This window comes from Medicago sativa, chromosome 3 (assembly GCF_051527215.1).
Source record: "Medicago sativa cultivar Bolivia chromosome 3, Bolivia_mono, whole genome shotgun sequence".
NCBI lineage: Eukaryota > Viridiplantae > Streptophyta > Magnoliopsida > Fabales > Fabaceae > Medicago > Medicago sativa.
Window position 1 is genome coordinate 7,602,292 of NC_140751.1, and position 17,186 is coordinate 7,619,477.

The 17,186-nt window shown below is 33.6% G+C and overlaps 1 protein-coding gene, 2 long non-coding RNA genes and 2 pseudogenes across 6 annotated transcripts; 1 reads left to right on the top strand and 4 right to left on the bottom strand.

Annotated features, from left to right (window-relative positions):
• Positions 1-987: 987 nt before the first annotated feature.
• LOC146935359 (uncharacterized) lies at positions 988-2,365 on the bottom strand. Of its 2 annotated transcripts, XR_015030206.1 has the most exons (3): positions 1,811-2,351; positions 1,346-1,596; positions 988-1,270 (listed from the first exon to the last, which is right to left on the bottom strand). It is a non-coding gene; the product is annotated as an uncharacterized LOC146935359 (long non-coding RNA). The 2 variants fall into 2 exon arrangements; XR_015030205.1 differs by having other exon boundaries at positions 988-1,596; positions 1,811-2,365.
• Positions 2,366-2,467: 102 nt separating this feature from the next.
• Positions 2,468-5,032, top strand: LOC146935360 (F-box/kelch-repeat protein At3g23880-like). 2 transcript variants are annotated; one of them, XM_085750527.1, is made up of 2 exons: positions 2,468-3,718; positions 4,528-5,032. In XM_085750527.1, exon 1 carries the CDS (start codon positions 2,536-2,538, stop codon positions 3,688-3,690), a length of 1,155 nt encoding a protein of 384 aa, XP_085606653.1. In that variant the 5' UTR covers positions 2,468-2,535; the 3' UTR covers positions 3,691-3,718; positions 4,528-5,032. The 2 variants fall into 2 exon arrangements, with proteins under 2 accessions (XP_085606653.1, XP_085606652.1); XM_085750526.1 differs by having other exon boundaries at positions 4,548-5,032.
• Positions 5,033-8,652: 3,620 nt separating this feature from the next.
• Positions 8,653-11,112, bottom strand: LOC146935361 (ethylene-responsive transcription factor 1B-like; annotated as a pseudogene). Its single transcript, XR_015030204.1, has 6 exons — positions 10,778-11,112; positions 10,617-10,704; positions 9,668-10,203; positions 9,174-9,261; positions 8,889-9,053; positions 8,653-8,790 (listed from the first exon to the last, which is right to left on the bottom strand). The product of XR_015030204.1 is annotated as an ethylene-responsive transcription factor 1B-like (transcript).
• Positions 11,113-11,132: 20 nt separating this feature from the next.
• Positions 11,133-11,933, bottom strand: LOC146935362 (transcription factor bHLH30-like; annotated as a pseudogene).
• Positions 11,934-12,091: 158 nt separating this feature from the next.
• LOC146935363 (uncharacterized) lies at positions 12,092-15,182 on the bottom strand. Its single transcript, XR_015030207.1, has 4 exons — positions 14,767-15,182; positions 13,955-14,035; positions 13,145-13,844; positions 12,092-12,326 (listed from the first exon to the last, which is right to left on the bottom strand). It is a non-coding gene; the product is annotated as an uncharacterized LOC146935363 (long non-coding RNA).
• Positions 15,183-17,186: the final 2,004 nt, after the last annotated feature.

Sequence of the window (17,186 nt, forward strand, 5' to 3'; positions counted from 1 at the left end):
GAAATTATGTTCTTAACACTATAAAGGAATTCTTAAACGTCTAAAGAAATTATCTCCTTAAATTTTTGAAGGAATTCTTAAGTCAGAAGGTGTCAAATATAACCTTGATAAGAAAACGTTATCACCTATATTACTTCTTGGTATATTAACCTTTGATATAGGGACAATTATGTTAGACTTATATACTTTTTTTTTGTTGAAATTCTTTAACAAAATATATCTTTAAAAATTGATAAATTTCGATGATATAAACAATGACTCTTGTACTGATACAACATTCTACATAATTATGTAGAATTGTAGGAGCAGCCCAGTTCATTGCTTGTTTTAAAATCAAAGTCCCTTGATAATTTAAAATCAAAATAATGAGTAAAACTCACACCAAATGTTTTTAGTTCTATATACCTTGAATTAAAAAGAAGATAAATGTTAGTAATCTATTTTAGAGAAAAATCAAAACTTGTCACTTAAACCCATTTGCAAAGTGTGTTGCTTCATTGAATTAGATCACTAAATCTTGTCTCTTTATATAAGAAAACGAAAGGCCTGAACATTAGTTCACCATTAGCAAAAACGATTTAAAAAAGCCCAAAAAATCATTTATAGCAAGAATGAATCAGGAAGCAATAGAGAATGAGAGAAAATGGAGGTCACCTCTTAGAAGAATAGTGTGTTGAGAAGAACAACACACACATTTATGTTGAAAAAAAAAACAAAGCCATTTTTGAATGGAATATAGAAAAAAAATCTACCAAATTGTCTCCTCTCATCAAATGCTTGCACAAGAAAAGGCAATAATATTTAACTTAGAAGTTAAAAACCAATAGGCAGTAGGCACTATCACATCTTCAAATTCTACTACATGTTATGAATAGTATGATATTTCAAACATAGAGAATGGCGTTGCTTCTCAAAGTGCAATAACACATTAAACAATGATTCAAACATATTTTAATCTCAACAAAATATTAAAATATGCAAGGAATCTTTTAACATGGATCCATTTAGGCCTTAATGTATGGTAGTAGTGTTATACTGCCAATAGGAAAAAATGTCAGTTTCTTTGATGATAGTTAACAAAAAAATCTTATAGCTTTATTTTTATATTGGAACAGAACAAAATAAGAGAATCCCTTTGCAGTTTCTTAGGACCAGCTCTCTCCCACCATTGTGAGTCAATCGTCAGTGTTCTGAATCCCTTTGCATTAACCGTTGCTTGATTTTCGATATTACACATTTTTCAGTTGTTGTATAATCAACTTCCTTGCAACTAAGAATACAAATAATAAGGAATACAAATGAAGAAAAATAATCAAAAAAGTGAATATGGAGGTAAGGATATTACACATGAATAAGAACAATAAGTAAATTCTTCTCCAATCCTTCCAAGTGATTTTTGATGTGGTTAATGTTGAATACTTAACAACCCGTAGACTTCATTCCCTTTGAACGTATATCCATTGGTGTTGCACCATTCCAGTCATATTGAAATTTCTGCAAGAGGCACTATCTTTCCATCGAGAGTTCTACCAAAAACTCACAAAATGCAGAGTAACTTTGACCTGAGCGCCAGAACAGTAGAGTTATGAATTCAACCTATGAAGGAAATATAATTTACAATCATACAGACATTCTGGAAATATAGTGTTTATGGGAGAGGGAGAAACAAAGGGAATTACAACTAAAGAGATCAAGTACTTGTTTACATTGATGGATTCAAGAAACCAAAAATCAAATCTATATGCAGAAAAACTACAATGTCAAAAATGGTGAAATAAAATGTAAGAGTGTACAACATTGCAGGCCATACTTTCATCGTAAGCCACTGACAATTGTAGACAATAACCACCGCGTACAACACCATTGAAAGCCTTCTGCCAACAGCCATAGCAAAAACGTCAGTGTTGATAGATATACTAATTTGTATGTTGTAGCATCTCTCTTTCAGAAAATAAAAAGATGAAAAAAAATGAAGAAAGAGAGAGAAAGAATAAAAAAGATGAATTGAAGAAGCCAAGAGGGTGAAGACCAATGAAGCCGCCATGGAACTTGTGAGGGGTTGAGCTATGTTTTTTCCTCTTTCTCCTGACTGAAAATTTGAGGTGAAAGGGAATTAAGGTTTGAAGCTACCCTGGAACTTGTGATTTATTAATGAGAATGCATAGGAAATAGTTTTTCTTCTTTACCGTGAATAACAGATTGGATAATTTGGAACATGTGCAAAGTTTGTTGAGTAATTAAAGCAGAAATCTTAGGATAGAGACCACAATTAATGACCAACATTAAGATCTGATCAATGATAGTGATCCAATGGCCAGGAATGATTGGCGCCCAAAAACAGTAGAATTAGGGTTGGCAGTGCTATTAGGAATGTTAACTAGGATTAGGAATAAGTTAGATTAGATTAACCCTAAAAAGAAACTGGGAACCATTACCAATATACGATTCGAGAATAGGCTGAAGAGTGAAGAGAGTGTAAACCATTGGAAAGTAAAATTCACGTAGTGTCTGTTCCTGTTCTATTTCGCCGGAGCAATGGCGCAGGGTAGTGACGCCGTTTCTTCTCATCCACTCACGGTGGAAACAACCACCACTCAGATGCAGCGATCCACCGGAACCCTAACATGCCCACCACCGGAGCTTCCAACTCTTCCTTTTGATCTCCTGCCTGAGATTCTCTGTAGGCTTCCGGTGAAATTACTCATACAGCTTCGATGCCTCTGTAAGTTCTTCAATTCTTTAATTTCCGATCCCAAATTTGCAAAGAAGCACCTTCAATTGTCAACCAAGCGCCACCACCTCATGGTAACCTCTAGGAACATCTCACGTGAGTTAGTTTTACATGATTCTCCATTCCCCTTGGTTTTTTCTACTTCTACTTCTACCGTTGTTACACAGACCCAACTTTACCCTCCTAATACTCTCACAAATGGATCTAAATTTTTGGGCGTAAGGTGCTATTGCGATGGCATCTTTTGTTGCGTGGTGCTTAATGTTCATCCTTATTTCTTGTGGAACCCTTCCATTAGAAAGTTTAAGTTATTACCTCCTTTAGAAAATCCACACAGAGGTTATCATTCTTCCATAAGCTTTGGCTATGATCATTTCATTGATGATTATATGGTCATTCTTGTTTCTTCCGAAAATGAAGTTAGTGTTTATACTTTGGGGACTGATTATTGGACAAGAATAGAGGACATCCCATATTCTGACCTCATTTGTGGACAAGGAGTATTTGTTAGTGGCACTGTTAATTGGTTGGCATTTGATCATTCACATATTCTTTCTCTTGATTTAGAGAACGAGTCATATCAACAACTTTTCCTACCTGATTTCGAGAATGAGAATGATACGTTGACCTTGGGTGTGGTGAGGGATTGCTTGTGTGTTTTTGCAGGTATTGATAGGATTGTCAATGTTTGGATTATGAAGGAGTATGGAAATCGAGAGTCTTGGACTAAATTGTATAGTGTTCCTACCATGCAAGATCGGGGTCTCGAACCCTATACTGTTTCATATATTTCTGAGGATGACCACCAACTGCTGGTGGGGTTTTTTCATTTTCGAAGTCGCATTAGGAAGTTGGTTGTTTATGATTCCAAGACTGATACTTTGAATATTCCAGAGTTTGAAAACAACTATGAACCGGAATACTCAAATGTCTACATTGAGAGTTTGATATCACCTTAGGCTGGGATTCAACTGCAGCATATATATGGTTAGTTTTTGTTTGTGTTATTTATTTTACGCCTGCTCTGATTTTTGTTGACTTTTTGCATCATTGTTAATGTAATGGTTGATGGAATCTATAGGGTTGAAAATGACTCTTATTTTCATCAGTTTGATTAATTTGAGTCGTTGATTCTCTCACATATTGCATTATATTTTAATTAGTTCACAACCAAATATTGCATTAAATGGTTTGTCATTCGATGTTCTAAGATTTGCGTTATGATTTAGATGTAATAATGTCTGCTTGGTGTTGCACAAATTTTAATGTTTGCTTCAAATCTTGCACAATGCATTATGACCTAATATTGCATTATATTTTCTCAGACATGGAACCAAATATTGCATTATATTTTATTTGTTTTGAAGGAATTGTACAACTATTTACTATTATTATTGATTAATGGAGGCGTTTTAATATCTCTTAACCTTCTATCAATGCTTTTATGTTTTATCTCTTACTTTTTGATAGTGTTTAATGGAGATAACTGATTATTCTTGCATGATTAATATGAAAACGAAAGTTGTATATTTTAGACTTTTATTTGCAGAGTTTTAAAGTTGTTTTGCTGCTAAGATATATGGTCATCTCATTGTTCTGCAAATGATAGTATTGAATTCTTACACGCACGCAACAGTGTACAATTCCATAGCCTTGGTGAAATGTCCTGAATATGATTGATATAGCGTCTGAGATTGTAATGAAGTTCATTTCCATATGTGTGTTTGCCTTATAATGTCTCAATATTGTTATTTTAATAGCACCTGAAGCCTCAAAATAGACTTATAACATCATAGTTGAAATGCCTCTTTTTCAGCTTGGTTGTGTTTGTTCGTTTCAATAAAAGGGTTATTCGCTGGCTGGCTGAATTGCTTAGGTTCGTTTTGTGGTCTGGAGCTTCGCTGAAGATGATGGCGGTGAAAAGGTGTAATAGTTCTAGTGTTGTGGAATTCCTAAATTCAGTTTTAACTTTCTTGTGGAGTCAGACTAGATAAGGTGAAAAAACTATATGTTCAAAGTCTAAATTAATTGTTTGACTTGTTTGTTTCACTATGTTATTCTTGTCATACCAGAAAAGAGTTGTACTCTTCATGTTCTGCACGTTTCTTCTAGGGTAGCCCAGCCCCCATTATATGGTAATGTTGTCCATTTGATTCTGATCATCTCTACATGTTTCATTTTGAAACCTCATGACATTGTATCTTTGATTGCATTATTATGTAATTTCAACTCTTATCTATATTTATTACTGCCGGTAAAATGGCTACAATGAAGTTTCTATAAGAAATTGAATTGTGATGACAATGGTCCTTGAAAATCAAGTCCGGAAAAGGCTACATCATATCATGTGAATAAGAAATGCATAAGGCTAGAGATCACATCTTTTAATTGGTTTATGCAAGCTAACCTATATTTTCTTCTTTTCTTAATTCTCGTATTTGAAGGACATACGCAACAAAAATGGTAACTGGACAATTAACACTAGAGAGTAGAGACCCAATAAAAAGGGACACATGGAGTGACAAGATAAACAAAGCAAAGGGTCTATGATAATAAGAATAGCAAATAGATGAAATTCATAGTCTTATTTATTTACAGAATATATAATAAAAACGTGTGTGGTGCACTTGCCTACAATAATATCTCATTGCTACCACTTAAAAGCAACTATCCGATACTAACGGTCTAGCTAAAGAGGTTAGACTCTCACAACGTGGTGAATCAAGGTTTGAATCTCGATTGAGATAAGTATCCACACTTGGTGTTTGACAAACCTTCAATAATATTACTCCTTGCCAGACAAACCTTCAATAATATTACTACAAGTGGAGTGAAGCCATGGAAACCAAATCAAAAAACAAAAATGCACCAACAATAGTTGGATCTAGCGGAATGAACTAAATTTTTATAATGTGAAAAATCAATCTCTGAATTTTGACTAAGGAGTGTATTTCTATTTAGTGTCTAACACATCTAAAATAGAATGGCCTTCAATGAATTAACATGTATAAGAAGGGTCTTAGTTAAATGTAATGTTAAGAGTAGGTATATATATTCACTCACATCTACATCAACATCACCCTTCCTATTCAATTGTTTTAATAATGTTTAGGGCCATTTTTGGAAGGTGCAAACAACTCTATAGAGCTAGATCTCCAAAATTTAAGAGTCCAATTTATTTTTATTTTTTTTTTGTATACAATGCATGTAAAATATGAATATATACCACTGTCACAACTGCAAAGTTGAAGAAGTGGCGCAGTGGTAGAGCTTGGTGGTGGTATACTTGGATTTTTGTTCTTTTTCTTTATTTAATTTTTTATTTTTTACTTGTTTACAAATAAAAATACAATATGTCCTCGTGAGCTTAGCTCAGTTGGTATGGACAATGCATAAAATATGCAAGGTCTGGGGTTCGAATCCCGGACACCACAAAAAAAAAATAAAAAAAATATAACTTTTTTTCAGAGCACTTCATTTTTGGCTCATACTTGTCGAATAAATTAACAAAACTTTAACAACAAATATTATAATTATCCTCTCAAAAAATAAAATGAAACAAACATTATAAAGTTATTTTTTTTCTCTTTTAAAAAAATTGTATTTCTTTTATCAGGGGCGTATCTTTATTATAAGAGCCGAGTTTTCAATTTCGCAGGAACGACCCTGATAATATTTCGTGATCGGAAGCTAGACTCTGACTCAAGTTAGCTGCGGGTTTTATGGTGTTGTCTACGGTGACTCTGGAGTAGAGAGGTGGTGGAATCCAGAGAATCATGTTCAGGTGTCAAATTGTGCTCAGCTGTGGCGTGGAATAGCGGTTGTTTGGTTTGGAGGGATGTTTTCTCTGGGTAGAGGTGAGTAGTGGGTGACGAGTGTTTTTTTGGATTTTGTTTATTCAGATGTTGTTTTTGCGTTGGGGTTTAATTTAGGCGGTGTGTGTTGGTTGTCTTTTATTGGTGTTTTTGGGTCTTCCGTCTATATACGGCGCTTTTGTTTGTAATGTTTCACTGTTGAGTTTTTTCTAGCACACCTTGTGCTTGAAATCTCTCTTTGGGTTTTTAATATATTCCATTTTAGCTTGTTCAAAAAAAAAATATTATGTTCAAATTGGAGATAAAATGATAATTTAGAGATTGAATTGATAGTTTATTCTTTAATAAAATACTATTCTACCTCTTTCATTTATTTATTTTTAAAACGAGTGTTAAGAACTATTACACTTGCTCTAACACTCATTCTTTATAAGATGAAATCAAGGTGAGTCATGCACTTTAGAAATATGTCCCACATAAGTTGGCCAGATACTTATAGTTTTCATTTAACAAAAGAATGATTGTTAAAAAGAGTGTTTTGTTAAATCTTTTTAACAAGGAGTTTTGTCATTTATTATGATTCTACCTAACTCGATGGATTAATCTTTACAGTCATACATATTATACTTGATTTAAAAAAAAGACGATAATATTAGTGTTCATAATACTTTTTTTGTGTGTAAATTCATAGCACTTTTTTTGTATGTATGAAATACCTTTATGTCACTTATTTTTGGATCGTATGTAGTAAAACTAGTTGTCAACCCGTGCTTCGCACGGGGTGGATTGCTTTTTTTCGGATAATTTTGTTGGCAATCACATTTGTTAACGCTTAAAAGTGAACTGATTGCGAACATAGATATTACATGCTTATAAATATAAAAAGTCATGATTCATAGCATATTAAATCCTAGACAGGTCTATCTTAAATGAAACCAAAACAGAAGTTATACAAGATAGATTCTAAAATAGTTGTGTTTGATGGATAACAAAGTTAAATTTCCAAAACGATCCCATCGTCTTCAATTTCAAAATTAACCACTACCTTTCGTTGTTTACATTAGAAATCTTTATCAAAATATTTATGAAAGCCTTACCAAGTTTTGATTCATGAAAAGAGCATATATTTTGTTCATGAGACAAGGAAAACATCATAATAATTAAGATGAAATTAATTGGAACCAATAAGGGAACCAATAATGTGCAAATTACGATTACATATTAGATGCCGCAAAAAAAAACTATGAGGTTCTCTAGCCTAGCAAAAACATTGATTACATATCGTGATTTAAATGAGCAAAATTGAATTATGAATGAACAAAAGAGATATTTCTGTTGGAAATTAAAATAAGATATATTAGATGCTTACATATTTATGAGATAATAGAAATATCTCATTTTAGTTACATCAAATACATACATCATTTTACATTTTGAGGTATTTTAACAACCCGATCCTTGAGCTAACCTGGTAATACATCATTTTACATTTTGTAAATTAACAACCCGTGCCTTGCAAATTTTAATTTGTCTAGTCTATTTTCAACAATCCACCTGCATTTGATAGAAAACAGTTATATATCTAGCTCGGTAAAATACATGGTTCTTTTGCAGAATTTTTAGCCAAAGTCCATGACATTATATTGATGACACATTTTTGGATTAACTTTCTACAAAAAATATAGGCTTTGTATTACCAGGTTTATTTTGGAACTAAAAGCTATTTTAAAATTGAAACTAATAAAAGAACTTTAAAAATAAAGCTAAAGTTGTTCGGTAATTTTGGCTATGGTTTGCATTACAAAGACGATAGTAATTTTTCTTTATTATTTTCCAGCAAGACATATGTAGTTCGTGAATTTTAAAAAGAATAAAAAGAAAACTATTTACCTTTCAAGTTGTTTCAATTCTTGATTGGCAGAGATTGAAATCTCCTACTGCTAACTTCAGAATTTCTTTGCTTGCAAGATTGCAACATCTGTTTCATAAAAACATTAAAAAAAATTGACCACAAAAAAGAGGAATGAAAATAATGGCACACTTGTATGATGTTTTCAAAGTCCTTGTTTCGTTTGCATTGCAATGCTCCACTGACCTATTATAATGTGCAAGAACATTGCAGTATTCAGGATAGATTGTAATATTGTCTACACTGATGCTAAAATCCGCAATATAAACATGTCATTGACGCCTATGGCCATATGGTGGCGCTATGGCGGACATCCCTTTACAAATTGTCTATGGCTGTTGAAAAGAAAAAAAAAACCACACGCCATGGCCGCGATTTACACCTACTGATTGTATATATGTTATTATTATGAAAGATTGAGACAATAAACTACCTCGTTATCAACATAAATCTGAAGTTTATTAGCGTATAATTGGTAAGGGGAAGAATCTTGCTCCAAAAAATGTCTTGTCCAAGAACTTTGTTTAACCAAAATTGATTCATCAGGATGTATAATGACTTGTGAAGCCTTATATAGCTCTAAAACAGAACTAACATCCTGAAGAATATATTTAGAGAAGTTAGAAACACTAAAACCTCAAAATAAGCTCAACTGTATAAAAGTTTAGAGTAAAACTTATCAACTCAACAATATAGCAGATAACTTAAGCATTATTACCTATTATATATTTAGAGAAGTTAGAACCACCAAAAGTATCCTCTATGAGCTGTACATAATCCAAAGAGTATCAAAATTATTGTTTCACCTGTAAAATGTAGAAATGAGGAAATTAGTTGCACTGCAGAAGGTAAGGAAAACATAGAAAAGATCTTCCCCAACCAAAATTAAATAAACCTTTGAAGAATACCATATATAATGAAAGACAATCTATGATAAGATTTTGTTTCAAAGTAAATTTTAAATCACACCAAAGAGAGGAGTGAATCAACCAAATTTTAACTCACAAGATTTCTCGACAATGGCTCCTAAAGCAGAACATAGTTAGTATTTATTGTAATCGACCAAATTTTCTGAAATATAAGTTTTTATCATAAAGTAATCACAACCAATTGATCCAAAATTACAATGGATAGTTCTTCATAAGTAATAATATTAGTTCAAGTAAAAAGAATTACTGCATCAATTAAAAAGAAGTAATAAAAATTACATACAACTTGATCGTAAGTTGCTGCTGCTTGTACTTTGATTATCAGATATTGTTGGAAGTTGCTCAAGATATTCAACTGCCAAGTCTTCTAACACCAAGACACTTAATCCCTCTGATTGATATTGTTTCCCTGCTTTATTATTTACACCTTTGGATAACATCTTTCTTTGTTCACAGTGTCTCTCCTTGAGTGCAAGTTCATGTGAAAACCCCTCTGCAATCATATTGAATCTCTTGCAAAGATCCTTTGACCCTTTGAACAGAAAAATTGAGCACAACATTATTACCTCTCATTGAAAATGCAGCTTGATCGTAAGCCAAAGCAGCATCCTCAACACTATCAAATGTTCCAAGCCAAACCCTTCTTCCTCTTCTTGTTGTGTCTCTGATCTCTGCTGCATATTTTCCCCTAGGTCTTTTTCTCACACCTATATATGAAGACTTTTGATTCATCTAATTATTATTCTGCAACACTTCCTTTGCTTCAGATGATGATGACTTCAACATCAATTGTTTTGGCTCATTTTCGGTAATTGTTGTCTGCGAACTCGATGAGAAATCAATCATATCAAAGGAAAGAAAACCACACAAACAATGTTGCATATTTAGCAATGTAATCAAACAGCTAACCATCTGAATTTTTGACAATGAAGCAAGAAACAATAATCGGATCAAGTACTTCAAATTATAAAGTAATACAACAACAATTGGATCAAGTACTTCAAATTATAAAGTCAAATATTCTTATTTACACTCACAAAACTCATTTTTATTGTCAAATAATTATTATGAAACATAAAAGTCGTTGTGCAAGTATCTTGGATTTAGCTTTGCAGATAAATAAAGTAAATTGTTGAAAGAAAGCTTCCAAATACTTTACTATGCTATGAACGTCGGAAGCTGATCATATGGTGATTAATCGGCTTGCAGCAATTCAGAATCAATTATCATACCTGATTCATTTTATTCCTTACTCCAGTTTTGAACTCCATCAAGGCTCTTGTATCAGTGTTCACATTTCTCCTGATATGTAATCATCATCTGCAGAAAAATTAGAGAGGTAACCTAAGCAGGTTGCAATAGAACTGAAGCATCAATGAAGATGAAGTCTTACACTATTTGCAAAGCTTGCATAGCCTCTTCACTTAGGCTTGGAGCATTTGTGTCATTAAGAATCCTTACAGATTCCACTGAATCTGAAGAAGTTAAAATCTCTGGTGTATGCAACAAGAAGTGTGAGGTCTAAATCTTTCAAGGATGTGCAGCCTTATGAGGGAATGCTTCTACACGTGATGAATCCTTCTAATTTCTCGAAAAAATTGCAATTATTCAAATAAAATTTCCTCAAAGAATTTCTGCTATGTATGCAGGTAGAAATTGTAATTTATGAAAGAGGTCCAACTCTTTCACCTTGGCCAACAAAGAAACACATATTTCAAGTAAATCATCTGACATAAACAAAAATAAAAGTTTTTATAAGAAATCACCTAAAGATGAAGAGCTGAATATAGAAATCCTCCTTCTCTTTCTAGTTTCTAAGATATCCTGTTAATTAGAAAATCTATCATGTACAGATCTAAGAGCTTGACGAACAGATCCAGCAAAAAACTGTCGATACTCGGCATCTTCAAAATTCTGTTCTTTGCAGCTAATTATGACAAAGATATTCTTCATTCTACCTCCCAAAGTTGCATTCTCTGCCCTTATTATCATAAAATGAAGTGCATTAAGTGCTTTTCTTATATCAGACAACAAACCTGGTTTGTGTTCACAACATAGTGATGCTCTAATTGAATAAGGGAAACCATTTAATCCACCTTCTTGTGATTCAAATCTTATCTCATGATTGTCTTTTGGAATAATTAACCCTTCACTTGCTTGTGCTGCATTTGTTTTCAGCTCTTTCAAATGTGTAATAACTTCAGCTAGTAAGGATGTTTTGTCAAACTAAGTTAAAAAGGTACACAAAAATGTTAGATTCTGAAAGTAACATATATACCATGTTTGTATATTTGTGTAGACAGCCTCCAAATCTTTGATGTCTTTGTATTTTACTTGTTTCTCCATTTTTCTGCACAGGATTAAGCTCCCTCATTAAGCACTCTAAATGTCACCATGAGACTAAGACAGGTAGAATCTACTCATACAAGAACTTGTAACAAAAACTATTAATGTCACAATTGACTTAACACCAAAAACTTTACCTTAAATATTTCTTTACTATTAGTACCTATGGTTTCCTTTGTCGCTTCTACATCAGGCATACACATTGTGTTTTTCAATATTAAAAAAAAAAAAAAAAACAGAATTAGCTAAAATTTTCAATTGCCAATGCAGATATAGAGTTATCATAAACACATACATGCTTCCCTATATAATTCTTCTTAAGTTATAGTATTTTGACATTTTTAGCTGTAATTACCTTGCTAGCAATGAGTTTCTGTAAGGTTTCAGTTCCATTCTCTTTCATATATCTCTCTGCATGCAGTAAAAAGTTATCTTTCTCAGCAAAACAATCTCTCCAGTAGCTATTTAACCTCCATGTGACTATTTGTGGTTTCATGGAGCGAATAAGGTAGTTATAAACATAAGAAGTTCGTCCAAAATCCGGTATGATGAGCCATAAGATGATCATTAGCTTAATGTACGGCCAGAGCTGAAACCTGATGTCAGACATGGTAATGAAGTAGTTAAAAACTACCTTAATATTGGTTTTAAAATAACACAAAAAAGGTGCAATTTGCAACATTTCTTTTATTATGGGGAAAAAGACATCCCAGAAGGAATTTCATGCCCTAATAATCTCAATTAAAAATTTGGCACATTAAAAGTGCATTGATTAATCTCAAGTTCAAATCAGGTACTCATTCTTGGTGAAAAAATGAACTTGGTCATTCTTAATTTCTTAATACATATTGAATTGCCGATGAATTTGGGAGAATCCAGGTACGTCATTGTAATTTTGGCAAAAGCTAAACTATCAAGATTCAACAAAACCAGTGTCAGTGATTTCACCAAATTCACGGTGTCCGTGGTAATACCAAGGTTCTTTCCATATTTGAGGGAAGACAAAAAAAATACCATAGAAGAAGGTTCATAAAAGCATATTCAAAGAGGTAAATTAAGGAAAGAAGTATCCAATATGAGATCAATTCCTTAGTTTTTGCACAAGAGTCGGTCTCTATTGCTTGTATGGAAGCACACCTGTCCAAAAAAGGGTAGTCACAAACTACTATGTTGTATTAGGTGTTTTCAAGGTGTTTTTCTTTTCACTCAATGTATCCATAAAAGCATATCAGTGGTGAGTGAATGAAGAATACATTTTAGAATAAATAAAACAGAAGTAAAGTGAGGGCTGTGGACACATATCATAGTGTTCGAAAGATTTAGATGGCAAATATATGTAGATTAAATCAAAACAGTATCAAATACACAACTTGAGAAAATAACAACAGCTAAAAAAGGATAATAAGAATGTTACCTCCATCTCAAGGTGCCCTCTAGAATCCTTAGCAGACAGGGAAATATGGTTTCTTACTTTGCTCACAATGAGATCCACATTCTTCAGGGTCTCACATTTTCTCTCAAAGCATTGTTTTATCCTAAGAAATAGAGTATCGTCTTTCATAAGCACTTGAAGATCATTAAGGAATCCAATGAGCTCTAGAGATTTGTTCTCTAAGCTGCCATTCTTTCCAGCTAACTCATCCATGTATGAATTTAACTTAAAAACTGAGCGAAGATATCTCCTGTTTGGCAATTTTATTTGCATCTTCCAGGGTAGAAATATCATCTTGCGCCTTCAACAATGCATCTTCCAGTGATTTTATAGTTTCAGAGGAACCTACCAACTTGCTAGCATTATTTGCTGCTTCATCTTGCAGCTTCTACAATCCATCTTCCAATTCAGTCTTGACAACTTGATCAGCATTATTTTTTTGGGTCAATAAATTTACCTTACTTTCAACCTGAGATAGTTCAAATTCTAGATCCTTTATGGTACTGCTGGCCTCTGATAGTTCTCTTGTCTGCCTGTCTGCTGCATCTCTAATTCTCTCTAACTCTGTCTCTGCAGCAACTCTAGATACTTGAGCCTGCTCTTTCTCCTCGGAAAGAACAGAAATATCTTTTTTCCAATATCTCAGAGGAAGTCTGCTGCAGTTCAACTTTCACTGTTGAGGCTGCACAATAGAAATGTAAAATTTTCAACCAAGTAGCAAAGAGAACAGTCAGAATCAAATCACAATTCAAAATCAGTAGTGGTAGAGATTCATAACAACGAATTTAATACCATATGATGTTCTTTGAATTTATCAACAATTATTTGAGGATCCACTCTTGTCTGTGTATAAGCATCAATCTTGTTCAGCTCCTACAAAAAAAAAAACATTTTCATTAACAAAAAATGAATCTCTCTACTTCTTTTCAAATGCATCATTATCTTGTCTGTGTCTGTGTCTGCAGAGTTAGTAGTTAGTTTAGTTAGCTCTACTTCTTTTCAAATGCATCATTATCTGCCAATACTTGCGAAGCTAATGGATAAATTTTCATCTACTTTAGATTGAAGACTATGGTGAATACATACAAATGAAAGTAAACCAAGGTATGAAATTCTACACATTTTTTTTATTATTAATAACCCTTGAGATTACAAAGTCAGCTTTGGAACCCAATTTCACACAAGCCATTTAGGAGAAAACTTGGACTCAAATTTCAATCTTGTATCCAACAGTGTACCTTCTTTCAATTTCAATTCCCCAAAAGACTCAACCTTTAGAAAAAATTCCAGAAACCCATAAAAAAAAAAAAAAAAAACCCAAATCCACAATCAAATTCAATTCAACAAAACCACTTTCAAAACCCTAGAACCACTCCATTCAATTCAATTCTAAAACGCAAACAAAAACGACCCACGTGCAAAAACCACCTCAAAATCAAAATAAAACCCTAAAAAACACAAATTTTCTTATCAATGTATCTAATCAACAGCATAAAATTTTAAAATAACCATCGATTAAAAAAAAATCCAGGAAAAACAACTACAAAACCGAAACAAAATAACTGCGATCATCATCCAGAAAGATTCAAGGAGCGTGAATATACCTGAGATTAGGAGGTTGTTGATCTGGAAAGGCAGAAGAAGAAGCGGAAGAAGAAGATAGAGGATCCATAGAAGACATCTCAAGAACAGCACGATTGTTAGCCAAAACGGGACAATATTTACGGCCGACCGGAGAACGAAAACAAAAACGACATGCATGGCTTTAGATTGGAAATTACCTTCGTCACTGGCCGTCTCTCTCTTACTCTTCCTCACCGGCGCCGCCGTGTTCCGCAGTCGTGACGGAGAAGAATGGATTCTAGGGAGAGATTGAGACTGAGATTGATTTTCTGGTCAAGAGAGATGGCGGTTGCCGGTTGTTGTCGCCGTTCCGATGGGTGGTCATCGGAGAGAGTTGCAGAGAAAAAGGAGAGAAACCATGGGATAAGGAGAGAAACGATGGGATAGAGAGAAGTTTTGGACTGATTTTTTTTTCATACCACTCCATATATATAGGGGAAAAGCATGAATTACTAATTTACCAAAATACCCCCACAAGGGTAAAATGGTAAAAAAAAAACAGACAATGATTTTTCTATTTAGTTTAGTAGATAACTAAAATATCTAATACACCAATGTAATTTTTGTCTTAAATAAAATAAATAAACAAATAAAAAATACACTAATGTAATTTTAATCCATTATCCAACTAGAAACAAAACCCACTCTACTCTATCCTCGAACCTTGACTCCACTATGGAATTCACATAGTTAGGAACTAAAACCCTAGATAAAGTTGCTTTTCTGACATAGAATACTTCCAATTGACACATGGAAATGACCGTGTTACCCCCAGCGGCAGTTAACAGCCGCTGGCTAATGCGCCGGTAGTTAACAACCGCTGGTGTCTTCCAGCGGCAGTTAACAGCCGTTACGTGCGTTCTAGGATGCACCGTCCTTTTCACCATTCAACCTCTTTTCCTTCATTCATTCAACCCATATTTTCCTACATTTTTCCCCTATAAAAACCCTCACATTCTCACATTTCCTCACATTCTCTCCTCCTTACTCTCATTTCCACTTTACTTCTTTACTCTTACTTGTGTTCCTTTATTTTAGTTTTTATTTTCATTTATTTATATAAAATCCGAATAAAATTCGAATAAAATCTAACGTGAATTCAAATAATTAAAATTCGAATAAAATCTAACGTGAATTCGAATAAATATTGCGTATCGAATAAGTAAATTATAATAAGTACATAACATTAATGCAAATAAAAATGGCGTATTGAATAAATAAATTCGATAAGTACACAACATTAATTCTTAGACAATTTTATTTACATATAATTACATTACGTAAAAGACATGTACGTCAACTATCATTACATTACATTCGGAAATGTACCTTCCAACTACAACAATTATCTTACCTTTGAATGGGGTCAATTCAAACTAGCTAAACAACAAGACTCCAGCATTCGTCCAGAAGTGCTTTTGTTCCATTCCAAATGTTAAATTCTTGTTGGTCTTGGTTTAAAATGATAGTATCTAAGTGCCAACGGAATGAGGTCAAGACCTTGACACTTCGATACCATCATTTAAACGAAGCCAACAAGAAATTAACACTTAGAATGGAACAAAAACACTCCCAGACGAATGTCGGTGTCCTGCCATTTAACTAGTTTGAATGACCCCATCCAAAGGAAGACAATTGTTGTAGTTGGAATGTGCATTCCAACTACAACAATATTCTTACCTCTGAAATGGGGTAAATTCAAACTTGCCAAACAACAGGACTCAAGCATTTTGCTGGGCATTCATGCTTTCCTTTGAAAAGAATAAATTTTTGTCAGGCTTGATTTAGATGATGGTATTCAAGTGCCAACGAAATGAGGTCCATTCCTTGACACTTAATACCATCATCTAAGCAAGCCTAACAAAAATTTAATCTTTTCAAAGGAAAAACATTAATGCCCAGCGAAATGCTTGAGTCCTTGCCGTTTGGCAAGTTTGAATCACCCCATTTCATAGGTAAGACAAATGTTGTAGTTGAAACGCACCTTACCCTAACTAATGACGATCTTCTGGCGGAATCAAGCTGTTGATGATATCTTCAGTTGATCTCAGCAACGTCACCCACATATCGATCCACTGGAACTTGGTGTGCTCCCAAAACATACTCGTCACGTTTTCGTCGTTCTTTAACTCCACCCAAGTAAATGATACGCTCCCCTCGTCGAGCTTTGGACGTTTATACCGAACATTTTGCACCCTCCTTGTGTCTCTTGGGTTGACTCCTTGGTTGAATTCATTCAGTTGATCCTTGAGATCTCTTAACGTTACATCAAGGCACCGAACCTTCAACCTCTGAGGTTCTCCGCCGTTGAATGTTGCATGAACGTCGATCCACCCGGCCATTGTTTCAAATCTACACATAGAAATTAAAAATAATCAATGAAAAACTCATTCAAACACTT

Excerpts from the sequence above, each read along its gene's own strand:
- LOC146935360 (XM_085750527.1), top strand. The coding sequence starts at position 2,536 with ATGGCGCAGGGTAGTGACGCCGTTTCTTCTCATCCACTCACGGTGGAA.